Source organism: Alligator mississippiensis, chromosome 5 (genome assembly GCF_030867095.1).
Source record: "Alligator mississippiensis isolate rAllMis1 chromosome 5, rAllMis1, whole genome shotgun sequence".
NCBI classification, from domain to species: domain Eukaryota; kingdom Metazoa; phylum Chordata; order Crocodylia; family Alligatoridae; genus Alligator; species Alligator mississippiensis.
Window position 1 is genome coordinate 207,429,681 of NC_081828.1, and position 26,857 is coordinate 207,456,537.

The 26,857-nt window shown below is 44.6% G+C and overlaps 1 protein-coding gene across 3 annotated transcripts in view; it reads left to right on the plus strand.

Annotated features, from left to right (window-relative positions):
- The window catches only part of RHEB (Ras homolog, mTORC1 binding), a 56,171-nt gene extending 29,946 nt beyond the window's left edge, over positions 1–26,225 (plus strand). For all 3 annotated transcript variants that reach the window (XM_014609050.3, XM_019499119.2, XM_019499130.2), the window contains exons 3-8: positions 2,064–2,131; positions 10,647–10,729; positions 15,046–15,102; positions 15,204–15,251; positions 15,728–15,809; positions 25,732–26,225. In XM_014609050.3, the coding sequence (XP_014464536.1) occupies positions 2,064–2,131; positions 10,647–10,729; positions 15,046–15,102; positions 15,204–15,251; positions 15,728–15,809; positions 25,732–25,824 (431 nt within the window). In that variant the 3' untranslated portion in view covers positions 25,825–26,225. The remainder of the gene's footprint in view (positions 1–2,063; positions 2,132–10,646; positions 10,730–15,045; positions 15,103–15,203; positions 15,252–15,727; positions 15,810–25,731) is intronic.
- Positions 26,226–26,857: the final 632 nt, after the last annotated feature.

Sequence of the window (26,857 nt, forward strand, 5' to 3'; positions counted from 1 at the left end):
TCTGTTGGTTTAGCTTGTAGTCTGGACTTTGTCATGGTCTACCTGCTTGCCCTAAATTTTGTGACTGGCTGCTCAAATTCAGCATTCTTCTTGTACACAAGATTTAGCTGGAAGGGACCAGATCATTAGTCCAACTGGGGAATGAGCTTGTGACCTTGGTGTTATTGGCCATGTGTAGACGAAACAAGGGGCATGTGCACACGACACTTTAAAGCGGGTTAAATGCTTTTGCACCACTTTAATGGTGTTGGTGTTTGCCTGTCTCAGCAGCATATTGCACATTAATTCCAGCCGCTGTAGGAAATTGGCACCGTAATGTGCCTTAAATGACTTGGGGTGCAGCAAGCTAAAACTCCTTTGAGGAGTTTTAGTTTGCTGCCCCTACAGCCGCAGAGCGAAGTACCGGGCTTTGTGCAGCTCCATGGCTCTGTAGGAAGCCCTGCAGGCAGCCTGGCAGCAGCCTGGGAAAGCAGGCTCCACCCAAGAAAAGTAGTGAGCTTGACTTCCTCCTCCTCCTCCTCCTCCCCCCCCAAGCCTGCCTGAGCTGCCCCTGGGGACTGATGCTTCCCTCCACAGCTGTGGTGCCGCCCCCCCCCCCCCCGGACCACCCGAGTTGGGTGCCTGTGGGTATGTCTGCCTTGGGGGGGGGACCACTGCTGCTTGGGAGGAAAGCACTATCTTTCTCCCTCCCTCCCCCCCCCCCCCCCCCCCCCAGCAGCCCAGGGACCGCTCCGTCCACCGGCAGCTCGCCCTCCCCTCCCCGCTGGAGAGGCAGGTAAGGTGTGTGCACAACACAGGGGTTTAATTCGCCCTAATTTGAAGGGGTGTTTTTTAAAACCCACCACTTCAATTTAGGGCCCCCATTTCGTCTACACATGCCCATTATCACCACACTTTAACCAGCTGAGCTATTCTTTCCTCCTGCAGTGTCTTCAGATGCTCTTGACTTTCTTGGAGCCCAATGCCTTTTATTCTTTTCATCTTACTCAGTTGTTTATGCTTTACTTTCAGTGTAGTGGAGAAATCCACACCATTTACCTCTTGGGGGTTATTAAAGGAGTAACTAAAAATGTTAGCAAATAAGTAAGGGACATGCACCTTGCAGTATCTGGGGAAGCTGTTGGAAATGAGTCAGAAAATGTGAGACCTGTTTTTTGTAGCAGTGAAATAGTTAATGCTGCTGGCACCCTGTTTCTTTTAACTTCGTTCTTTCAAAATGATCTGCTTCCTGTCCTAATTTTGGCCCATAACATTGTACCAAAACACAGCCTTGACCTTAGCTCTGTGCTGTGTTGTCTGTAGTATTTACTCGCATGTTCCTGTTGACAGCTAGCTTAAATTACACTAACATTTACAGTTCTAGTACACCCCCAAGCAAGAAGTCGTTGAGTTAAGGCTATCACAGATCCTCTGTTCAGGATGTGCTTTGGCATTTCATGAAAGACAAATGATATTCTAATCTACAGTGGTACTGAATGTACTTCCTGATTGTGGATCAAATGTGCTGTGATGACTACATTTAGTTTAAAATAGTGGCATGACAGCTTCAAGTTGATTTTGATTCTCAGGATTATTTTTGTACACTTCAGAGTAATCTACTTTAATTCCTTTGTGCCTGAAGTTATAGGTGGTTCACTCATTAGGTAGATTTGCAAAACTAGTCGCATTTGAACTAGCTTTAAACAGAAAAGCCTGTGTAAGTCTTTTGACACTGGCTGGCATTCAGGTAAGTCTGTTTCCATACAAATATATTATCACAGTGAGCTTCTCAAATCCTTCAAACAGGCTTGCTATTTAAGTGCTTAAGAAATCATTAGAGAGATTACAGCCCCGGATAATTTTTACCTTTAGTCTGTGCAGTTCTCATGTGGGGAAGACTTAAATGATATGCGGTATCTGCTATAAGCTAACCATAGATGTGGTAGTTCAGTTTAAGTCTCTTTTCTGTCACTTAAAAAAATAACGTTTTCACTAGCATCTGATCTGATGTCTATAAAACTGGATGGGCATTGTGCTTTTTGTTCTGTTTGAATTCTGAAGTGCATTTCTCTTGTTTCTCCTAGCTTTTACGAAGTTGATCACCGTAAATGGGCAAGAATATCATCTGCAGCTAGTAGACACAGCTGGCCAAGTAAGTGATCTTCTGTCTGAACCTTCTTTCAGAATGAAGACCTTGTGTTACTCCTCCAGTAGGATTAAACTGGCATTGAGCATGTTTTAAAAAAAACACAAAAATATTATGGTTCATTTGGATAAGAGGTTCTCTAAGACTTTACTTACAGCAGTAAAATACCTGCTAACTCATATGAATACAAATACTTTAGAAGAGCTACTGCAGAATAACTTATTTCCTTAAATTAGTAAAAAGGTTTAATGTTTGGGGTGAATAGAGAATCCTTAAAGTCTGTTGAGGACCTGTCAACTCAAACAATGTGGCTTTTTGCCCAGTGTTTGGGCAGGTGAGAGTGAATTCTGTAAATAGGCTGATTTATCAGTGTGAACTGGCAGGACTAAGTCATGGATAAGCAAAGGTTTGCATTATTGTATTCTGTAGTAGTGGTTAATAATAACAAGGGATTCGGGTTTTCAGTTTCCTACTGAAAAAAAACATTGATTTTCCCTTTTACTTAAGAAAAATACAGATTTTTCATTTTAATGAAGAAACACACAGATTTTGCACTTTTGCAAAGCTCTCTGCAGGCTGGCAGAGTTCCTGCAAAGGGCTGGGGGGAGCGGGAAGAGGGCAGTCAGGCAGGGGTCGCCATGGTCACATGGCCTGCCCAGGCAGCCTGGAGAGCAGCTCCTGCAGGTAAGTCTGGCGGAGGGGGGGTGAGGATGGAGGCCCCAATAGGGAGGGAGGGAGGAAGGGAGTTGGGCGGGGCTGGGGTTGCTGCCCAGCTGGGCAGTGCTTGGGGCCCAAGGTTTCATAGTTTCATAGTTGGTAGGGTAGGAAGGTACCTAAGCAGATCATCGAGTCCAACGCTCTGCCATGGGCAGGAAAGAATGCTGGGGTCAAATGACCCTGGGTCTATCCGGGGGGGATGTCCCTGTCCCTGCTCAGAAAAATGGAAGCAAAGAATCTGTTAAAGAGGTTAGCTTGATCATCTGGTGCTACCACCAGATTTCCAAGCGTGTCCTGCAGAGGCCCCACGTTACTTGGTACCTTCTTTTTACCCCTGTATATTTAAAAATGTCAAAGATTATGTTATCTTTGATCCGGGTCGCTAGTCCCAGTTCCATCTCCGCCTTAGCCTTTCTAACAGCCCCCCTACAATCTCGAGCAATGGAGGTATAATCCTCCTTGGTGATGGCCCCTCCCTTCCATTGGGTGTATGCCTCCTTTTTGGCTTTGAGACATTCCTGGATGCTTTTGGTGAGCCATGGGGGCTTTTGAGCACTCTTGCCCCCTTTGATCCGCGTGAGAATTGTCACCCTTTGGGCTTGGAGGATCGTCTCCTTAAGGAACAACCACTCTTCTTGGACTCCCAACGCCCCTCCCCTCTGGGACCTCAGTGCCTCCCTGACTAGTCTCCTTACCTCATTGAAATCTGCCCTCCTGAAGTCCAGGGCTGCTGCCTTGCTGCAGGCCTTTGACACACTGCGCTGGATGGTGAATTCCAGTAGGTGATGATCGCTATCACCCAAGTGGTCGAGAACCCGCAGTCCCCTCACCAGGTCATCACCTGTGGCCAGGACCAGGTCAAAAAATGCATTTCCCCTGGTGGGACTGTGCACCTCCTGGGTTAGGTAGAGGGTCCTGTAACTAGACTAGGAACCTACGTGAGCAGTCAGGTTGGAATGCATGGCTGCAAGGCCCTGGCGGGGAGCAGGATGGGTCTACGGGTGGCTTGTCTGGGGGGAGACACATACCCCCAGATCTCCCCTCCCTGCTGCCCTCCCTTGGGGCCTCTGCAGCCCAGCAAGTGGGACTTGGCATGGCAGGGCAGAATGGGGCTGGGCAGGGAAGCTCTTTGCTCCTACCAGCCCCGTGTCGCCTTGGTAAAGCTTCCCCTGTGCATCCTGCAGGAGTGGGGTAGGTGGCAGTGCAGGGTTGTGCCCATTGCTGCTTTGGGGCACGGAGCTTGCAATGGCAAGGAGCTTCCCCTCCTGGTCCCTCTGCCCTACTGCATCCGGTCCCACCCACTAGGCTGCCGCAGCTCCAAGGGAGGGCAGAAGGGCAGGGAGTCTGAGCCCACACTAGACAGCCTGTACCCACTCCCTCCCACACACAGATCTGGGGGGCATAGGTCCCCCCTGTCCCACCTGGGAGTGCATGCAGCAGTGGGGAGCCAGCCCCATCCCCACTACCCAAGCCAGCAGCTGGCAGCCTGCATCTGCCTACCCCCCTCAACAAAGCAGGCTCCACTCCAGCTGTGCTGCCCCCAGGGTGGGGTTGGTTGGGCTCTGTGCTCTGCTCCGCTGCAATAATCACCACCTCCCACAGGCAGCACCCAGGACTCAGGTGCTGCTGCAGGGGTCAGGGGGGCTGTGGGCCTGGGTCCCTGGCCCTGTAGCCCTGGCACCTGGGTGCCCCCTCTGGCAGGGCTGGGATAGGGCAGTGGGCTGTGTGTAGGGGGCGAGGGGCACCAGCAGGGTCGGGGTACTTTAGATGGGGAATGAGGGACCTGGACCTGTGAGCTAAGGGGGCAAGGGGAGCTCTGGATTTCCATGATAAAAAAAAAACCCAAAATCAAGTACCACAATTCATAGATATTCAGAATTTATTTTATTATAGTGATGGAGGCACTGGTAGACTTCCAAATTGCTTTGAAATCATAAATGTATCAATAAAACGTGTTCAGTTGATGCACATGCATTCACGTGCATATAGTGGAGTTTAATTTTATTTGGGGGTTTTTATCAGAGAATTTGTAGTATTGTTATTGGAGAAAACCAGGATCCCCAATGATAACATTTCTAGAGTGCTTATGGGGCATAAGCAAGTGAGGTCCTGTTTGGAGCCTGCCACTAAAGTAAGCACCTAGTGTTATTCTCAGCCATAATGACTAGGAACAGCTCTGATACCTCCTAAAATAAATCGTGTGTGGCAGTCAGACTTTATAATGCTAATTGTTTCTCAGGCATGAATGTTTTAAGGGGAAGTATTTTGAAGTACTGGGAATTGGCAGAGTTTCACGAGAGTCCATGGTTTGGAGCGTCAGCTTTGGAATGCTGTAAACCCACTACAGCGTTGGAGGCAAAGCACCCATTTACTCCATGCTGCAAGGGCCTAAAGACCCTGAAGTTTGAACCTTAAAGTATGGGCCAGTGGTTGAACAGCAAGGCCAGCTCAGTAACATCTCACCCTGCACTGCTGCAGAGCACTGCACAGCTTTTCTTCTTATTCCTGTGGTTTGGGACAAGTTGAATAAGATCATCGTATTGTAGAGTTCACTGCTCTGGTGTCTCGGGTTCGTAACCAGGACATCACTGCTGCAACAAAGGAAAAGTGCCCTGCATGCATCATGCACAGCTACCCTGGGAAAGGGCTGTGGCACATGCATGGCCTTCTGCTTCCATTAGGGTTCTCTGGCAAGCTTAAAGCAGGCAGGAACACCCTCTCTTGCCACAACCCTTGATGGTCCAACCTCCATGGAGTCTCTCAGAAACAGGCATGGGGCAGGTAGAACAATCTTATGCATCTGTTTCTGGAAGGAGCATGGGGGCATGGGAAGGGCTATGGCAAGAGCAGACTTTCCTACCGGCTTCAGGCTTATTTGGCAAATCCTAATGTAGGCAGGAGTGTGTGCGCATGCCACAACCCTTCCCAGAATGAGGGTGCATAGGGTACTACCTGGCTATGGAGGCTTTCCCCACGTTGCTACACCCTGGAAAAAATCTTACAGAACCCTGGTTTAAAACCACTGGTTTAGAGGGATGTCGCTGTACTGTCTACTGCAGTCCAAACACGTCTTGTGCCAAGGAGATGGACACATGTTAAAACATGGTACGCGAGATGTCATTTTCCTCAAAACCTGTGCAGCCAAAGGCCATGTGGGGGAGTCAGCTTTTTCAAATAAATGATGGGATGATGCTACTTCTAATTAAGAGTTTTGATATGGCGTGGCACTGGAAGGGGATCTTTTGGTGTCAGTGTTTCACTTCTCTCTCTCAATGGAGATATCCTGCTTTGAAAGTAACTTTATCATCAATTCATGATGCTGTCTTAAAATAAACATTATCTTGTATTCAGGTGCAGTAGTGACTTTTTTTTTAAATGGCACTTGATGGACTTAAGAGCTGTCCCACTAAGTTGTTGCGATACTAATTGCTTATGACTGGAATATCAACATTTGAGGGCTACACTTTGTTTCTGAAGGAGAGTGTTGGGGGAAAAAAGATGGTGGTGATGCCTTGAATGTCAGAAATACATACTTATTCCCTGGTTCAGGAGGAAAATGTAGCAGATCAGAGTGTATTTGCTTGATGATAAAGGGTGAAGGATACAGCACCAGTAGAACGATGGGGATTTGTTAAAGACCTCCAAGTCAGGAACAACAGGTGGATTTAAGCACTCTTCAAGAAGGCAACACCATTATCCAAAATTATGAGATGGTACTGGTGAGACACTTTAATCTTCTGAATATCTGCTGGAAGAATCATACAGCCAAAAATAAAATGTAAAGTAAATTCCTAACTTTTGTGGAAGTCAACTTTCTCTTCCAGAAACTTAAGGATACAATGGAGGGATCATCATCTGCCCTGAATCTTGTACTGACCAACAGGAAAAAAAATGGTGAAAAATTTTAAGGTGATGTGGGAATCTTGGAAGGAAGCAATCATGATATGATAGAATTTGATCCTGACATTGGGAAAACATGAGGTCAGCAAAACTTAAGATACTGGATTTCAAGTAACTTAAGGGGATATGAGACATGAAGGTGTCCAGAAGGGCTGGGAGCTTCTGAAGGACACAGTACTGGACGCGCAACAAGAAGCTGTTCCAACATGATGGAATTGCACATGATAGAATTGCAAGAGACAAATGTGGCTGCATAAGAAGCTTCTAGGATGCCTCAAATGCAAAAGGACAGCATACAGGCTATGAAGATGCACAGGTCACCAAGAAAGCATACTGGGAAATAGCAACAATTCTCAGGGATAAATCAGGAAGGCAAAGTAAAAAACGAACTTCACCTGATGAGGGAAATTAAGGACAACATGAAGAGATCCTGTAAAAACCAAGGAAACTGTGGATCCACTGTTAAATGACCAGTGGAAAACTCTTAATAGAAGATGCAGACAAAGCAGAGCTGCTCAACAATGACTTTGCCTTGGTCTTCACAAAAAAAATAAGTCCACAACCAGGCAGCTAAGAAGGATTATTTGGATAAGCAAGAGGACAAACTGAGGGATGAGATAACAACAAAAAAGTTACAGAGTTATTGGCTGGTCTGAATTCACCGAAGGCAGCAGGACCTAATTAACTTAATCCCAGAGCACTAAAGGAATTGGCAGAGAAGGCTTTGCCCAGGAAGTTACTGGAGCAGATTATAATAGAGTCCATTTGTAAGCATCTGGAGAAGGAAAGGCTGATCACAAGCAGCTTGTGTGGATTTGCTACAAGCAAATCATGCAAAACGAACTTGATACCCTTCTTTGACAAGATAACTAGTTGGGTGGATGAAGGGAATGTTGTGGATATAGTGTACTTGGATTTCAGCAAGGCTTTTGACAGAGTCCCACATGATCTTCTGAAACAAGTTGGAGAAATGTGAGCTAGACAAAACTACCCTTTTCTTGGGGCTATTAAGCCAGTTGTCCATCTTCCTCATAGTAATTATAAATTAATTCATGTCAGAATGACAGGAGGTTTTGAGTGAAGTCCCACAGGGGACTGACCTGGTCCCAGTGCTGTTCCATGTGTTTGAATTTGGATGCTGGCGCAGAAAGCTTTTTGAGCAAAATTTGCAGATGATGCAAACCAGGGAAGGTTTGTGAGCATGTTGAAGGACAGGAGTGCAATTCAGAAGGATCTTGATAGACTGGAAAGATGGACTGGAGCTAACAGGATGATTTTCAGTGCTGATGAATGCAATATGCTATACCTCTGGAAGAAAAATCAAAAGCACAAATGCAAAATGAGTGGTGTGGCTGGTTGGCAACACTGTGGAAAAGGATCTAGTCTTGGTGGATCACAGACTAATTATGAGTCTCTGCAGTGTGATGCAGGAACACAAAAGGTGAATATAGTTTGGGGCTGCATCAGTAGGAGCATTAAGGTACAAGACACAGGAAGTGATAGTGCCTCTTTGTTCTAGATGAAGCCTAACCATTGCAGAATATTTTTTGCAGTTTTGGTCTCCATATTCCAAAAAAAGGATACGGAGAAGTAGGAGAGGGTCGAGAGGCAGGCGACATGATAAGGAGCTTGGAAGACAATCCATACGAGGAGAAGTGAGAGGAAATAAGCATGCTCAGCTTGCAGAAAAGGCACTCGAGGGGGCATAGTAGCAGCCTTTACATATCTGAAGGGCTGCCATAAAGATGAGGGAGAATCCCTTTTTTTCTATCTGCAGAGAGCAGGATGTAGACGAATGGCTTGAAGTTTCAGCAAAGTAGGTTTAGCTTAGATATCAAGAAGACGTTCTTGACTATTAGAACAGTGAGACAGTACAACAGACGGCCTGGGGAAGTTGTGGACTCTCCATCATTGGAGGTGTTCAAGAAGAGGTTGGATAGACAGTGGTCAGGGATAATCTAGGAATTAGTTGTCTGTGTTATGATACAGTGAATATTTCCCATGCTTTTGGACTTCACTGCTTTCCCCATGGTTCCAGGAAGAAATTTTTCCCACTTCCCCCTCACTAAATGTCAGGGGTTGTATTTTTTTCCCCCCTCTGTCAGAAGCATTGGGTGTTGCTTACAACCAAGACTGGGGATTTTGACTGCGATGTGCCAGTGCTCCTGCTGGCTTTAAAACCCAGAGACTCCCACCTAAAGGGTATTGCCTATTGCCCCTCTGCTCAGATCAATTGCTACATTTGTGGTCAAGAAGGAATATTACCCCATAGTCAGATTGGTACAGACTGTGGTGGTTTTGCCCTCCTCTGTAGCAGGGGGTGAGGGAGAGGGGCATGGCTCTCTTCCTTGAATCTTCAAGCATAGTTTAACAACTTGTGCAGCAGCAGGACATGGCTACCTTTGTGCACCTGCTTTACTTGTGGCAGGTTAGGGCACTGCACTTTGTGGTTGTGGCAGGGTTACTTGTGTAGTTTTAGTAAGGGTTTAATTGGGATGGTTTGGACAGGGATGAACCCTGCCTTAGACTAGATGACCTGTGGAAGTCCCTTAAAATCATTGAAAAGTAGGAGTGTAAGTGGATTTCCAACCCTTAACTGAAGCTGAAACTGCTTAGTGCTGAAGGCTTAGTCTGAAATTAGGCTTGTTAGCTGCACGTGGTGTAATTGGCTGGCAGTACTGAGTGGCTTGCACTCTAACGCAGCAGAAATAGAACTGTAAATGGCCTATGCTTGATGGGGGCTGTGTGTGTGCGAGTGTGGGGGTGGAGAGGGAGGTTATAAATAAACCCTTCAGGGTTGGTGTGCAATCTTTTTATAGGGAGTCGATGTACCTTTCCCCCACTGTCAATATACCAATCCCCAAAACTATAGCCTTCTGTTAACATGGTCTCTTATCCCATCCCTTACTGCTTTAGTTCATAGATGCTAGGGCCGGAAGGGACCTCAATAGGTCATCGAGTCCGACCCCCTGCATAGGCAGGAAAGTGTGCTGGGTTCAGATGACCCCAGCTAGATGCTTATCTAACCTCCTCTTGAAGACCCCCAGGGTAGGGGAGAGCACCACCTCCCTTGGGAGTCCATTCCAGACCTTGGCCACTCGAACTGTGAAGAAGTTCTTCCTAATGTCTAGTCTAAATCTGCTCTCTGCTAGCTTGTGGCCATTATTTCTTGTAACCCCTGGGGCCGCCTTGGTGAATAAAACCTCACCAATTCCCTTCTGTGCCCCTGTGATGAACTTATAGGCAGCCACAAGGTCGCCTCTCAACCTTCTCTTGCGGAGGCTGAAGAGGTCCAGGTGCCCCAGTCTCTCCTCATAGGGCTTGGCCCGCAAGCCCTTAACCATACGAGTGGCCCTTCTCTGGACCCTGTCCAGGTTATCCACATCCCTCTTGAAGTGTGGCGCCCAAAATTGCACGCAGTACTCCAACTGCGGTCTGACCAGTGCCCGACAGAGGGGAAGTATCACCTCCTTGGATCTGTTCATCATGCATCTGCTGATGCACGATAAAGTGCCATTAGCTTTTCTGATGGCTTCGTCACACTGCCGACTCATGTTCATCTTGGAGTCCACTAGGACTCCAAGATCCCTTTCCACTTCCGTTCCACCAAGCAGGTCATTTCCTAGGCAGTAGGTATGCTGGACATTTTTCCTCCCTAGGTGCAGCACTTTGCGTTTCTCCTTTAGCTCCTTTCTCATTTAGTTCCTCTAAATGTCTCCATGTAATACATTAGGAATAGCAGTTCTTTTTCAGAATGCCTGAAAGTCTTAAGGGTGCACCCAGGTATGCTTATGGTGTTCGTGCAGCTCAATTTTCTAGTAATTTAATACTGCCAGCAATGTTATAGTCCTGAGCCTGATCCTTGACAGTAACCATTGTTAAAAGTACAATTTTCCTTCCACAGGATGAATACTCCATATTTCCTCAGACGTACTCCATAGACATCAATGGCTACATTCTTGTTTATTCAGTCACGTCAATAAAAAGGTAATGCAATTCCTTTCATACTTCTTATTCAGATACTAGCCAGAGCTGCTCTGGGTTAAATTTCTGGCTCTGCCCCTTAATATCTTCCACATTGTGGTAGTGTTTGCAGCTGTGCTGCTGCTCCAGGGAATGTCCAAGGAGCAAGAATTGTTTGGCAATATCCTACTGAACCTAATAAGTTATTGGCAAACAAGTCTTGCTTCTACTACTTGAGCAAATTTATAAGATCTCTGTCTTAGTTTCTCATTTACTGATGTGAGTAAAAATGAATGACCTCTGCATCACATCGAGATCAATCTACGATGTACCCAGGGACTATATGTACTACAGCAGTAGGGGTATATGTGTAGCCCATTTTCAGCTGCACTTATTTGAGACTTAAAAGTCTGTAAGTTGGTTGTGGGAAATACATAGGGCTTCCTGCTGCATTTGAGCATCTGAAAATTTGGACTCTGATGTCCAAGTTGGAAAAAGACCAAGAACAGTAACAACCACATGCTTTCTGACTTCTTGTGTTGTATCGCCTGTTGTAGGCCGGAGAAGAGTGCATCCACGGTGTTGCCTCTTTCTCTTTCTGTCTTTGTCACTGGTTCGTTTGACATTATTCATTTGATAAGCAAGCTCAGGTGCTGTGTGGTTCTAGCTGACTGCTTATAGTAAAATGCACAACATGTTGCAAATGACCACCTACAAGTCAGTGGCTTATTGTAAAAGGGCTTCTGAGAATCACTCGGTTTCTTAAAGTTGCAGTCCCTTTCAGCTTGAAGGCCCCATCATAATTAGTGTCTTGACTCATAAGAAGCATTCATCCTCTTGATTAGGTTACGTATGTTGTTTTCCCTATTCTAATACGGTCTTCCTTTTTCGGACCCTTGGCTTATTTTGTCTGTATAAAGGTAGGTTTTAGCAGAAGAATTTGTTGTCTTTGTCATACAGCATCTTCAACAAAGGGTTATCTCCTTAGTAAACTTTAACATCCTTATCTCACTTATTATGTGAACAAGCTTAAAGTTTGTTCTTAACCCAAGGTTTATCAAGTGCTGCCTTTTCCTGTTCAGTGCTTACAAACTCTTCAAAAGAAATGAGAATTCATTCAAATCCTTGATACTCCAGTACTGTCAGTACTCATCTGAGCTAAACTGTGCAGCTCGATTATGCTTTAAGATAGAATAACAAAAGCATGTAGAGTGGCTTGGCTGGTAATGAAAGCCTTAAAGGTAAGAAGTGAGCTTGTTGCCTCTGTCCTGTGAAATGCATTCTTCTGGGGAAGAAGTCAGTATAACTTTAAAACCACCTAAGCCCTGTTACAGTCCAGGGATATCAAGCTTCTTATCTCTTGCTTACAAGTTTAGATGTGGCTGTAGCTGGCACTATTACCATTACCACTGTTGGACTCGCATGAAACGGACTAAGATAATTCACTCACTTTTAAAAGTGGATGACTGCCCACATCTTTGTCATCACAGTAAAAAAATGCAGAGTTAATATACAGCTTCACCAGGGAACAAGGATTGGATAGCTAGTTAGTAGTTTTGACCGTGGGTGAAGCACATTGACATTTGGAAAGCTTCCATTGGCTATGCTGTATAAACAATAGGATAAATTCCTTAACTTTGGCTCTAGTTCTCCCTTTGAAACACCATGTGAGCGAAGAAAAAACAAAAGCCTGTCCTGTCTAACTGATGATACTGCTGTAGGGTAGTCAGATTCCGGTGTAAAGGCTTAGCTAAGAGTGGCAAAATACTCTTGTACAGCCTAGGGATTTAAAGTTCTAGTGCATTATGGTCTCTTACTGCTAGGCTCTTTCAAGTAAACGTCCACTCTGCATTGGAAGATCCTTCGTCTACAGTGAACAAAAGGGTATGCCTGGTGCTGCATCCTGTGAGCCTTGGCAGTTGCAAAGAAAATGTTCTGTTTGATTTGACATTGCTTACTCACTGCTCATTTACCCAGCTGGTCACTTGGATCTTGGCAGTTGTCATTTTTGCTTCCTATATCTAGGTGTCTGCCTGTACACTGACCCTAGAATTCAGACTTTTGAGCACTGCTTCAGATGGGCAGCAGCTTTGATGCAGATATTCTATTGAAAATTATTTTTTTTACCAGGGAAAACCTCTGACAGACCCACTCAGTATGAAGAGAAGGGCTTGAAGAAAAGCAAACTGCCCTACTTCTTTAATCTAGTCTTATACACGTTCTCTCAGTCACTTATTGAAAGTTATTGCTCTAGTTTAGTTTAATTAAACTCTAAATTTGTATCTCCAGGTAGGTTCTGTGGTTTTGTATTGTTTGGCTTCTAACTGACTATATGTTTGGTTTGTTTGCTGTGTTTGGTAACACTAGCTGTATCCCATTTTGAATTGAGGGGACTCCAGGGAACCTTTTGGGTGAGAGTCTGGTCCCTTGCCATCACAAGCAGCCCTCTTGCATAATCCCTTAAACAGGTTAAGATCTATTTTAAGACTAGGAATCTGATTTTCTCCATGACTTTTATTGGAAGGCTATTCTGAAACATCACTCCTGATCAGAGTCAGCATACTTCCCATAAGAGTTTATTCATGGTCAGTTGATACCCAGGCTCTTCTGTTGCTGTTGTCATTTAGCTTCTGCAGTCAGTTCATGAATGGCAGATGTATATTCCTTTTGTATTCACTTCCAGCTGAGTTTCCAGGTGACAGCTGATGTTCAGTTTGCAAGCACATGATTTTGCTGCTTGTACAGTACTATTAAACTTCATCCTATGCCTGTTACTCAAAACATTAAGGCCCTTCAGTTTTTTGGCCCTGTGTTGCTGATAGCAGGTTTTGGCACATCCCTTTAGTCTTCCATGGTTCATTAATTGAATATTTCATAGGGTCAGTTCAAGACCTGTCTTTAAATGCTGCTGCTTCCATCACAGGTGGTTAGCTTTCCTTTAGCTAGCTCTTTATTCATCTTTAAAAGCATCTTAATCTGTATTCCCTTCATCTTAACTAGTATTTTACGTGGCATTATGTGAGATGCTTTACTGGAGTTCCCACATTAGATCTGGTACCTTGGCTTTTCAAAATGATTGTCATGGAGGAGCCATATAAATTTAGTAAGCTCACTTGTACTCCCCTCTCTTCTGTTTACCATTATACACATTTTCCTTCCAAAGTAGATTTAAAGCCTTGCAGTACCATTAAGGTCACACCAGCAGGTCTAATTGTCCTTGCTTTCTTTCCTTTAAATATAGTGTTTCATGTTCTCTTATGACAGGGTACCTTCCTGACTTGGTATGTTCATTTAAAATCATGTGACCCAATATAAAATGTCATATGTTCAGAGCTGAGGGGTAGAGATCAGTTGAACACATTGTGTTTTGGCTGCAGTAGTTCTTCATATCCATGTCCTCCCTTTGTATTACACATCATGGATTGTCTTTTCTTTTCTTTTTTATTTTTTTTGCCTCCTGGTCAGTGTGATCTGACAGCAAAGTAGTTTAGCTGAAGATTATCTAGGTACAGCTCAGTCTCTACCTTTGTTGTAGGATTACTTGACACCCTTTTTCTTTATCAAGGTTTAAGTGTAACAAAGTCTTATTCTAAGATGCTTTTAAAGTAATTCTCCTTTGATTTCTGTGCTTTCTAACCTCATGGACTTATCCCATCCTTCTTCTCATCCTTTTAGACTTGGAATTCCTTAGGACAACTTCCCACGTTTGTCATTTGGGTTTTCATGTGTAATTTCTTTTAGTGCCTGTAACCCTAATATCTGCATTTCGCATACTACTTGCATCTCTTGACCATGGAAATCACAGTTCAGGGTTTCTCTTTATAATGTATACACTCTGAAAAAATATTTTCTTCAAAATAAAGTTTAAAAGAAAACCAGTACTATAAACTCCAGCAGAGCCCTGCATGCTTTGTAACAGTATTGCAGAATGACTTACTGCAAGACTGTGCTCCTAATTTGACCTGCCTCTCCAGACTTTCTAAACTGGTGTAGCTAAATGTTCTGTTAAACTCTAGGCGGTGTGTAATGCAAGCCAGATAGGTGTATTGAACTTCAGTAATGCTTTAAATAAGATCCCCTCCCAACCTAAGTAATAAATTGCATGTTGCTAAAGAGCCAATGTAAGGATGGGTAACTGGGATAGCTTTTATGGTGCCCTAGGCCATATATGGCTTCTCTGTATACGACTTGGTAACATTTGCAACATCTCAGTAGCTCTGCTGCTGTAGCTAGGAAAGTTTTTAAACGCAGCAATCTACATATGGAATTAATTGCTTGTGTGTTGGGTACTAAGATTAAACATCAGAGTGCATGTGTGACTTCATCCCTTTATTTTGCAGTTTTGAAGTGATTAAAGTTATCCATGGCAAGTTATTGGATATGGTGGGAAAAGTCCAGTAAGTAGTAACACTTTCATCTCATTTCATTGCAGGCGTATTACTAGTGCTTTGTTCGGTATACTGTAACTATTCTGAAAGCTATTAACTTTTTTTCACAGAATACCCATTATGCTGGTTGGAAATAAAAAAGACCTGCATATGGAGCGGTACGTAAAGCTCAGTGTATGCCTGAAAAATAATAAGGTACCAGTTCTTTGCAGCAAGCATTGCTAGAATAATTTGGATGCAGCTCTAATGTTGGAAGTATGGTGCTTGACTCAGATTACAATTAAATGTTAGTTGTGAAAAACCAGGATATTGCAACTAGTAGGGTGTGGACAGTTTTGGTTCTAGGAATCTGGTTCTCCAGTTTGAATCCTGGTTGTTTCTGAGAGGTTCTGGCACAAGTGGTTAAATCTTTTTTACTCCTAAAATGGGGATAAGTTGCATGCTCACTTTTTATTCTCAGAATGTAAAATACTATATAAATATGGGTATTTTAAATGTGCATAAAAGTGATGTTGCATTTTTTTTAAGTTGACTCTGAGGAAAGTGCCAGTTACATGTCAAATGCTGTAACTTTGCCACTAGTTACCAAACCGCCTTCTTTCATCCTAACCATATAAATTATCTGTTTGGCCAGGGTGATCAGCTATGAAGAAGGGAAAGCTTTAGCAGAATCCTGGAATGCTGCTTTCTTGGAGTCCTCTGCTAAAGAAAATCAGGTAACCGTTTAAAATGCGTCTGTGCTTTTGTTGAAGGGCAAATAATGGGATTTGAGTTCAAAAGACTTCTAAGCATCTTCACATGCTTCCTGTAATGCTATTTCCTGTTGAAAGTAGGAAATGAAATATTTGCATCGGGGTCCTGTTTACAAGCTTGTACAGATAAGTCCCTGAGCTATAAGCAAACCAAGGTGAGTTGAAAAGAGTTGTAGAACTTAACTTCACTATTCTTTCTATACTTGATCTTAGTCCTGGTGCTGGAGTGGAAGCCTTTCAAGGTGTCACTTTGCACTTGAATCTAGATTGAAACTGTAAAGGCTCTGAGCTGTCCAAATAACTGTAAAAAAAATAAAACAAAAAAAACCTGATTTGTTGTACGTCTTCATAGTAGGAATATACCACTAAGAGTTCATGATGGAAGAGCCTCCTTGTTGGGCACAAGCCAAGGACTCAAATTGAGATTCATTTCAGATTCTGCTGGTGTATTTCCCTTCCCTCTACAAGAGTAATGGATCTCTGCCTCACAGGAGAGTTTAGCATAGATATTGGGAACAATTAATGCTGCACTGGTTACAGGTATGATGGGGATGGCCAAAATTTGACTCAGACATAACCAGTGAACATTGTTTCCATTGTTGGTTCTGAATTGTGAGAATCTAGATTGTAACTAAATTTACTAACCCAACACCAATCAGTGGAGGTGTGTAAAAGCTTACTGAATAGCACTTTTCTTTTAACCGGCATCCTGAGCAATCCAGTCAGCTCATGTGGATGGACATGTTGCTTAACCTAGTGGTGCTTCTTCCAACACCTCACCTCTGACTCTCTCAACCTAGTAATCTAATTGCCTGCAGCTTTGAAATCCTGGCAAACCGCTTTTGTCCTCAAATGATTTTCTTTTTCTTGTTGCCAGCAACGAGGCTTGTAGTAATTCCCAAATATAGTTTTATGCGGTCAGACTCATTTACAATGAATGAGGCTCCACACTGACCTTTACTGCAGGCAGAAACTAACTCCTGTTTCTCCTCCATACCTAATTATCGGATCCGTAGCTTACTGACATTCATGACACGAACCTGGCAATCCAGTTAAAACAGCCCCTTTTTTATTTTGTCTGGTAGCTGCTAGAACTTGTGCTCTTGGCAGTGAACGATTGGGGAACATCCAGGTTCCACAGGGCAGAAGAGTATTCTTGCTGAAGGAAAAGCTGTTGTATAACTTAGTTCAGATAGAAGGAAATCCCATTTAAAGTACTACAAATAAATAACCTCCATCTGCCTGAAGATTTGCGTCAAGCTTGACAACTTTGGGCACAGCACAAAACCATCATTATGGTGGAGTTGTGGAGAAAAGCTGAGGATACTAAAAACCTTCCTAAGTGCACTTCAGTTAGAAGGGTCTCTATGGTTGCGCAATCTTTAAGTTGAATATATCAAAATTGAGTTAACATTTTTATTTTTGGCCAGATGGTATTCTTGTTGCCTTTTACTTTGTTTCCTTTTGGCAACTGCATGTAGCTAACAACTTCTTGCTAATTCATATTGTGCAGCGTAGCTTCCTGAGAACAACTCCTGAAACTTGGAATGACAGGCTAGAGAAGCAGGCAGCATTCGGACAAAAAGGCTTCAGCTTTTACATAACACTCCACATGCTTTGCATATTAAGTTGCTGTCCTAACATAAAGTCCCATTGACCGACTACAGCAGGGTTTGTTATGGTACCATAATATAGCGTACAAGTGGTGATACAGGGACATTTGGGCAGACTGCAGTTCAGCTGACTTCCTATATACAGTTTTGGTATGCATAATACGCTGAGTCCTTTAGAGCATGCATAAAATATGCAACAAGAGCAGTAGATGTAACTACATATCAGATGATTCTGTGCGATTCAAGCTTCTAATGACAGTTCTGAGGAGGAAGATCCCTCAGTCCATGGCAATTCTTTCTCCAGGGCAAGTCTGAGGCTTTTCAAATGGGATCAGTATATCCTGCATGTTAGTGTAGTGTTGATCTATTTCTCCCTGGATAAGACATTAACACTGTCTATAATGCCTAATATCCTAACAGTGACAAAGAATGGCTTCAGTTGAGGGTGGAATTCTGTTTCCCTTTTTTCAGCTAAATGGTAGCTTTTTAACCAGGGGCAGGCAATTACTTTGGGTGGAGGGATGCTTACTGAGTTTTGGCAGGTGCTCAAGGACTGCAAGGGTAGCCCCTACCCTTGACAGGTGCCCCAACCCCTGAGCTTTGCCACCAGACGTCCCTCCCCTTGCTGCCGTGCCTGTGTGTGGCCCGGCTGGTGTGCTGCTGCGCCCCCCCCCCCGGGGTACTCCTTTCAGCGAGGGGATTTGCTATCTCAGAAACAGAAAAATACCAAATTATATTCTAAAAATCAAACTACTACAACATGCATTAATTTGATTTCAAAAAGTATTTTTGTCCTGATGTACATGTATTTGTGTAGTGTACATAGAGGTGATTGCACAATAGCTTAAAATTAAGTCTTACTCTTGTATATTGTGGGGGAGTGTGGGTAGGTATGGAGGGGTGCAGAAGAGGGTGTGGGTGTGTATGTGGGGTTTGTGGGGGCTGTATGTGGGGTGGGGGAGTATATGGGTGTATGTGGATATGTGGTGTGGGTGGGTATGGGGTTTGTGGGGGGCTCTGTGTGTGTGTGTGTGTGTGTGTGTGTGGGTGGAGGGTGTTTGGGGAGGGTTGTGGCATGTGTGGAGGGGGAGGATTTGCCCACAATATCTCTGCGGCAGATCAGTGCTCCTCCAAGCCTGGGCTACGTGCTCCTGCCCATGGGGCACTGGCGTGGCCCCATGCTACCGCTTGCCACTTCACCTGTCTGCCACTGCTGCCCTTCTGCACTGGAGCCAGTTCCAACAGGGCCCAGAGCGGGGTGCAGGGTGTAGTACTGCAGGAGCTCTCTGGAGCCAGATTAGGCTGCACCAGCAGGGAGAAGGGAGCTGGCCAGGGTGGGGGGAGTGTGCCTAGCCGGGTGGGCCTTGCTTCTGCAGCTTCCCCTGGCTCCTGTCATCTTTGACTGGCTTCCAGGGGCAGATAAATATTTATTTTCTAAATTTTTTAGGGTCCCTGTGGGCTGGATAAAATATCTGGGTTGCCATTTTAACTGTCTAAGTGCAGATAGCAACTCAATTACCCCTGGGATTTGTAAGTGTATTCCTAATATCTATGCTGGCTAAGCGCCTGGCCAGTGTATACACACACCCATTCCAAGCTGATCTCACTTACCCTGAGAGAGACTCCCCACCTAGGGAAGGTGGGGATTGAACTTCTATCTCCTTGACTTGCCAGCATAGTGCTCTAACCACTATGCCAAAGCCTAGGCACTGTCTCACCTCTTCTCCATCACTCCTTTTGAAGCCAGCCCCCTAGGCAGCCAGGAGGAGGGCCAGAAAGGAAGAGAGCTAGCCAGCAGGTATCTCACTGAAACTTCCCCACTGCTCAGCTCACCATCTGTCTTTATCCACTGGCTGTTAAACACAAGGAGCAGTGCCTGGTCATAAAAGAGGTGCTCTCAGGTGATGTCTGGCATATGGTATAGTGGTTAGAGCACACTGGTGGGAAGTCAGATACAGGCTCAAATCCCACTAGGCCACACTGTACAATGCTGGCCAGAGCCACATGCTGCTGGGTGGCAGCGCCTGCGCTGGGCACAAGCACCCCTGTCTGCTGCTGCTGCTCTAGGCAAGGGTAGCCTAGAACTTGGGTCTTCAGCTTCCTGGGTGGGTGCCATAACCACCCACCTATTAGGACTAAATTATGGGCAGACTTGTCTCTGCATCTGTGTGTGTGGAGCTGGCTTCAGCTTCAGGGAGCACTGTTTGTTCTGCCCTTTGTTACCAGATTTGCCTGTCACTTTGGGGGTGCTCATTTATTAGGGGTACATTTCTAGGTAAGTCTATTAATATGCTGCTTGTGTTACTTGTGTTTCTATATGGAGCTGTATGTCTCCCTTCTGCAAGTCCTCACCCCCAATGGAGCTATCTTGCAGGACTCAGTTTTAATGGGGCTGGGTTCCTCCAGCCACTGAATCAGTCAAATGCGCACTCACTCTCTCACTGTCACTCTTACACTATCTCTCTCTCTCTCTCTCTCTCTCTCTCTCTCTCTCTCTCTATCTCTCTCTCTCTAGTGTGACATGTCTGACCCAGCTGGGTTGATCAGCATGTACAGGCTGACACTGTCATGTGACAGGGATCAGTTCATTAAGGTAACAGTAAAATACAGTCAGACACGAGCACTGGTGAACAGAATACCTCTGAATCAGGTTGGGTGTCCAGCTGACACCCTCATGGGCCAGCATTCAGTTCAGTACGACCCGTCTGAGCCAAACTGGGTCAATCAGCCTGTACAAGCTGATCCCCTTATGTCTCAAACTCATCATGTCCCAATCTTTTGACCTAACTGTCCTAGTAGTGGTAGCCTCTTGATGAGCAGACCCCACAGTATTTTTGTGCTTCACAGGGATCTTTGGCTTAGGTAAAAGAAGCGTTGCTGCAGACCAAGTGGGGAAGGGGAAGTAGAGAAGGAAAAATTCACCTGGTTACCACCCGTTTGACTATAAAAGTTATTTATTGCTAATTATATGAAATTTATGATGGTACTAGTAGTAATAGCCATGCACGGAAAAACAAAAACAATTACAATAGTATCCTAGTTCAAATGAGTATTTGGGGAAACCTAGCTCAAGCTTAACTAATACAGTTCAGGTTCAGAAAGCTATTCCTAGAGAGAGAAAGAGAGAGCGAGAGCTGAGATCTCACCATTCCAAGGCACTTGGGTGGTTTGTTGACAGGCAAAGTTCCTAGCACAGTCTTTGAAGGTTAAACAGGTGACCAACAGAGATGATCTGTTTATCCCGACTGCTCGAGAACAACAGTGGATGGTGTCAGAGAGATTTCTCCCTCTTGAAGCACACTGTTTGCTGCTTACATCTTTCTTATAACCTTAGTCCAGCCTCTTCAAAGCATTCTTTTAATTGTGTAAACCAAGAGCGTCCCAAGTCATATTTGACAGGGAAAATTCTGTTATATAATGTTTCAATTTAAATGAATTACTTTTTTCGGTGCAAGGGGTTATCTGGTTTGGAACATCTCAAGAAACTGATTAACAGCCAGGAAAAACATAAAGTTTTAAGGAATAACCAGACACCTAGGAGCCAGCTTGAAATTATTATGAATAAAGAAGATATACTGGAAGAGATACCACATTGTTTCTTCTCAGTTGGCCTAGCTACGCTTGCACTGTGAAGTCAGCATCAGTGTTTTGTATTTTACCTGTTGTGAATAAACCTCAGCTTTGCATGACTTTCAGATCTTACTGTAGTCTTTTAACATACTTAAGGGGATTACTTGGAGTGTTCATAAACTTTATAGGGAGGACTTCCACCAGTCATCCCAGGAAAAGTATGACAGCATTTGTGGTCAGGGCTCCAATGGGCTGGACGCTGTGATGAACCCTTAACCACTGTTCAAATGTCCCCCATACCCCTTCTGAGTCCCTCTCTTGCCTCAGCATTCCCTAACCCGGCAACCGAGTTTTAGTCAATCAGGTTTAGATAGGCGTCCCAGACTGAGACCAGGAATGTACGGCCCAAGATGCCTATTAAACTTTTCTTCTGCTTAGTTTTGGTTAGATGGGGGAGGGGGAGGGAATAGAAAAAGTCCTTTGTAAGTCCAGTAAGCTGGGTGCCAGGCCTCCCTCAGGAACACAGAGCTGACAGATAACACCTTCTTGACATTCCTGCCAGCTTGCCAGTAGAGGAGCCATTTCACCGATCTGGTCTTAGTGAACATGAAGTGATTGAACTATCCATGGTGGTGAGCTTGAAGTTTTTGTTTGGATGGGCCCGTCTTTGTGTTCACCTGAACCCAGGCCTAGGTCTTCACCCTTTGTCCTAGACCAAAATGAGGGAGGATGACATCCTGGGATTTGCTAGAGAAGCATCTCTGGATGCAAGGCAGAGTTTTGCTCACTTTGCCAGCTGCAACCTCACATTGGTGGCTCGGCTCATATGATGTTGCAGTCAGCAAAGCTAGCAAAACTCTGCCTTGCATCCATAGATGCTTCTCTAGCAAATCCCAGGATGTCATCCTCCCACTGTACTCGGCCTTGGTGAGGCCACAGGGGGAGTATTGCATCCAATTCTGGGCTCCACAATTTAAAAAGGATGTGGAGAAGCTTGAGAGAGTCCAGAGGAGAGCCATGCACATGATCAACAGGCCTTATGAGAGGCTGAGAGCTATGGGACTCTTCAGCCTAGAAAAGCGCAGGCTCAGGGGGGACCTGGTGGCTGCCTATAAGTATATAAGGGGTGTGCATCAGTATATGGGGGAACGCTTATTCACCAGAGCGCCCCATGGGATGACAAGGTCAAACGGTCACAAACTCCTCCAGACCATTTCAGGCTGGATGTAAAGAAGAACTTTTTTACTGTCTGAGCCCCCAAGGCCTGGAACAGACTGCCACCAGAGGTGGCCTTTTAAGAGTCAATTGGACATTCATCTTGCTGGGATCCTGTGACCCTAGCTGACGTCCTGCCCCTGGGGCAGGGGGGCTGGACCCGATGATCTTCCGGGGTCCCTTCCAGCCCTAATGTCTATGAAATCTATGAAAATGGTTATATTGGTACAGTGACCTCAGAGTCCTCTTCCATCTTTCATTTGGGATTCAATCTACTGGAAAGCTTTCAAGAGTGAAGAGCAGCTAAGCCTTTTCTGAGTGAACGTGGAAGACAGTAAAATTTGCAGGGGAAGAAAGCTGGCCTTTCAGTGGATAGTAAGACCCAGTCTCCTGTGATCCATAAAAGAGCTGTTTGGATGTTACTTTGCTCAGGCCCTGTCAGACGCAGCTTGCAGGAAGAACATGCTGTGGAGTGGTGTGGGATGCCCTGGGGGTTGGGGATGCCGTGGTAGGTGGTCTTAAGTATTTGGACTGGCAGAGGATTGAAAACAGGAAATTTCTCCCTTGCCGAGTTTGTTGTTCAAGATCCTCTGTCCAAGTTGGGACCCAAGATCAACTAGCACTACCAGCTAAGAATGCAAATTGAAATAAAAATGAACGAAGGCCAAGCTGGAAATACAATGACAGCAGTTACATGTCTGACGTCCAGCTGCATTTTTGACCCTGCCTCTTTGTCCTGTCCTGTCTCTGTCATTCTTGTACTTTCGGGGGCGGTGGGAAGAGAAGGAATGTCAAATGCCCTGAAGCTTGCACATAAATATAGAAAAGCACTTTCATTTGTTAGATTAAGAGTTTATTGTTAATAGAATACCCGGGTGCTGCAAGGCGTCCTCTGCACATTCTTGGAGGAGGAATACTTTGAAGATCAGTGAACCTGCATGCAGGGTTTAAACTGTGTTTATACAGTGTATACATGTATTAAACTGCCCCGTGGCTGCTTAGTGAGGGGCGCTCGGTACGTGTGTTGAGGGTACTTGGCCTCTTCTGATTTGACAGAACAAATGCTCTTTTTTTAAATAGCCTTTTTCCAGGTGGGATGGTTGCCTGCCTGAGCCAAACTATTAAAATCTCTGCTGCATTTAAGAAAGAGCATTGCAGTATATTTCGGTCAGATTCTTTTTTTTCCTTTGTAAGGTTTTTCCTGGGAGAGGCTTTCATCAAGAGGCAGTAGATGGGGTCTGTAGTGTTGTTTTGGAACTGGCCAACCCCTTATTCTATACAGTGTATTTCCTGTGCAGGCAAAGGCGAATTGGCCATGTAGGTCAGGTTTTTTGTATTGCACAAAAACTCCTTTGTATGGTGAGAACTCTCACCTTCTAGCTACCCAAGTGTTTTAACAAGTCTCTGAGACAATACAGCACACATCTGGCATTAAATATGGGAAACAGTAACAAGACCAGAGCAGGTTGAACTTGGCCATTACCTTAGCATTGGAAGGAAACTTGAGTTGGTGGGATTCATTTGGCAGCAAGCCAGTTAAATGCGTTTTCATGGAGAAAATACATCTGCCAAGTTAGAACACCTGGTAACCAGTAGCTTGTTGCGAGCACGTACTCATTTCAAACTGCACAGCATATTTTGTTTCCTTGCCTTAAAGCCTTCTAGAAAATGTACTTCTTTCCTTTCTGATTCAAGCTGTGTGAACTTTTGCTTATGAAACATCAGTGGTGACAGAGCCTGAGGAAACACAGTGGTGCACAAAAGGATGCTGGCCTTTGAATGTAAATACCACCTGCTCAACATGCTAAACTCAAAACCCCAAATGAGGATGATGACTTTGTTGTTGATGTTGGCTTCCGGACAGTGGCGCAAAAAGGAATGTATGCTGCAGTGGTGCTCAACCTCCAGCCCACAAAGCTAGGTCATACTGCTCGTGAGGTTCCCTGCAGGTCCAGAAATTTGCTGGTGGGGAAGTGGTGGCAATTAATGCTACTCACCACTGCCCTGCTACTGAATTTCCAAGCCCTGTGGGTCAGATGACATGGGCTTGAACCTGGGCCCGCAGGTGCAGTCTGGCATAGGGCCACACATTGGGCCTGGTCCTGCATGCCAGATTGGTAATAACCCCTATGTATAGGCCTGAAAGGTTGGGCATCACTAGTGTAGAGATTGCAGAATCCTATTCCTTGAGATGCCTGCAGTGTAAGTCAAAAACATCCTGCCAGCAGCCACAGGAGCGCTCCCTGTTAATCGCCCTTTATGCCAGCTAGAGCTGTTATTGGTGTGGCCTAGCCTGCTTAGAAGGAGCTTTGGTTGGGTCCTACCTAGGGTGCTCAGCTGCCAGCTGTATGGAGAGAGGTGGAGGAAATGGGGCAAGGAGCTGGTCAGAGGGTCCCAGTTTGGTTTAAGAGAATGGTAGCTAGTGAATTACTATGTACTAAGGATGGACAGGATAGCCAGGGAGCTTCAGCAGAGGTGATTGGAGAGGCAACTCCTGCTTAAGGGGCAGCTTGCTGAAGGGGTGCATGCCAGATGGATAGCTTCTGTTTGGAGGAAATCTCCATAATACCTTAAACTTTGTCACACTATGAAGCTCAAAGGCATTAGATAATGTTCAGTATTCTGCAGTTAGGGTGTTTCATGTGCATAATAGAAGCCTTGACTCTGTCCATATGCCCAAGCTACCTGCCCATGGGCCTGCTGACAATGTTTTTGGCTAAAGTTTTTACCTTTGTATTTTTCTTCTCTTAATTCAGCTCTTGCTTTGGAGTGTACTGCAGTGTCACCCCTGCTTATGTAGGTAAAGGTGGACATGATGACACCTCCATGGCTGTGTTAAACTAGGCAGCAGCTGAATGATAGCCCTTTTATGCCAAATGCATCAGTATTGCGGCATAAGAAGATTCACTGTGTAGACACGAGACACTGAAGTTCTAAAAGCTCGGCTGATTTGGTTTTAGCTTGAGTGAAAAACACATTTCTCAAAAGTAGAGTTTCTTGCTCTACAAGAAAATGCCTCTTCTCTCTGCATTGTAGTAAGATTTTCTTGGGGAGTGAGTATATGAATTGGCTTGTACTCTTGAGTGGCAGAGTCTCTGAACTTTCAGTGCTGCCAGGCAGCACAAACTTGCTATTTAAAATGCTCTCAATACAAAGCAGAAGCACAGTCATTAGATTTGTTTCGATATGGTTCAGCTTAACTGTGGAATAATTTAGAGAATGTTCCGTGCATGTTCCAAGCATGGAGGTGTATCGTGGGGGGAGAAGATGCCTGTTCTTCCAAAAGAGATTTTTTTGTGCTAACTTGTCAGTTAATTTTTTCCCCTACTTATCCAGATCTTTCTGTATGATTGTTGATGTCAGTTGGGAGTGTTTAGAACATGCATTTGTCTATTAGACTAGCCAAGAAATCTGTGTGCGCCAAAGGCACCTTTCTGTCAATAAGTAGTAATTTCAGCCCACATGTTAACCACACCCTCTCTTTGCAGACTGCCGTTGATGTTTTTAAGAGGATAATTTTGGAGGCAGAAAAAATCGATGGGGCAGCTTCACACGGGAAGTCTTCATGCTCAGTAATGTAATTCCATTGCAAAACCTGAGAACACTGGGAATACGTTCTACCTGAAGAAGCAAACTGCCCATTATCTTCAAGGATAAACTATGCTTCTTTTTTTTTCTTCTGTTTAACCTGAAAGATTTACAATTGGTTGGAGCCTTTCCCTTCAGATTATGTTAAACTCTGACTCCTGTGCAAATGGCTTCACTTCCATTTTCAAATTTTAAGCAATCATATTTTCAATTTATATATTGTATTTCTTAATATTATGACCAAGAATTTTAAGGCATTAATTTTTCAGTGTAGTTTGTTGGTTAGAATAATCATCAAATGATGCATATTGTTACACTACTCTTAACTAGGCTTGGATATCAGTGTTTCTTTGTGTTAAATGTATACTTGTAAATAAAATAGCTGCAGACCTTAGTGTTCTTGCTGTGTGGTGTTTTATAAATCAGATTACAACATAGTTGTAACCTAGAATGAGACCTCTGGTCCCGGACTAGAAGAGATGAACGGTTGAAGCCTGTGAGTTCAGTTTTTTTGCCTGCTAGCAGTACTCCCATGTGTCTGGACAGCAACTTTGGACAAACTAGTACAGACTGAAGCATTAGGGTGTCACAGTCTTTCTGTGTTGGGGAGGAGGGCTGGGGGTGAGAGGAGGACAGTGGGCAACCAGCACAACTCTCCAGCTGAGCAGTTGTCATTATAGAGGCACCTTGCATGTACAGCTATGGGGAGGGGTCTCAGCATTCCTATGAAAAAGTCTCTGTAAAAGTTTAATAGCTAGAGAGCTTCAAAATAGAAAATCATGAAGCAATTTTTCCAGGTCCTATATATTGCCTGTTTTGCAAGCAGGGGCACATGGTGAACAGGCTGGCACACTGCCTATACACTTCAAGTACACTCCATTGTGTTGCCCCATCGCCTTCAGGGGCTGAGACAGCAGTAGCATGAGTAGGAGGTGTGTGTACATGTGCTCTGTTCTGCAGCTTCTTCTCATTTGGAAGAGCAGCGTGGACCAGTCAAACTAAACTGTTTCCAGACTAAAAAGGTTC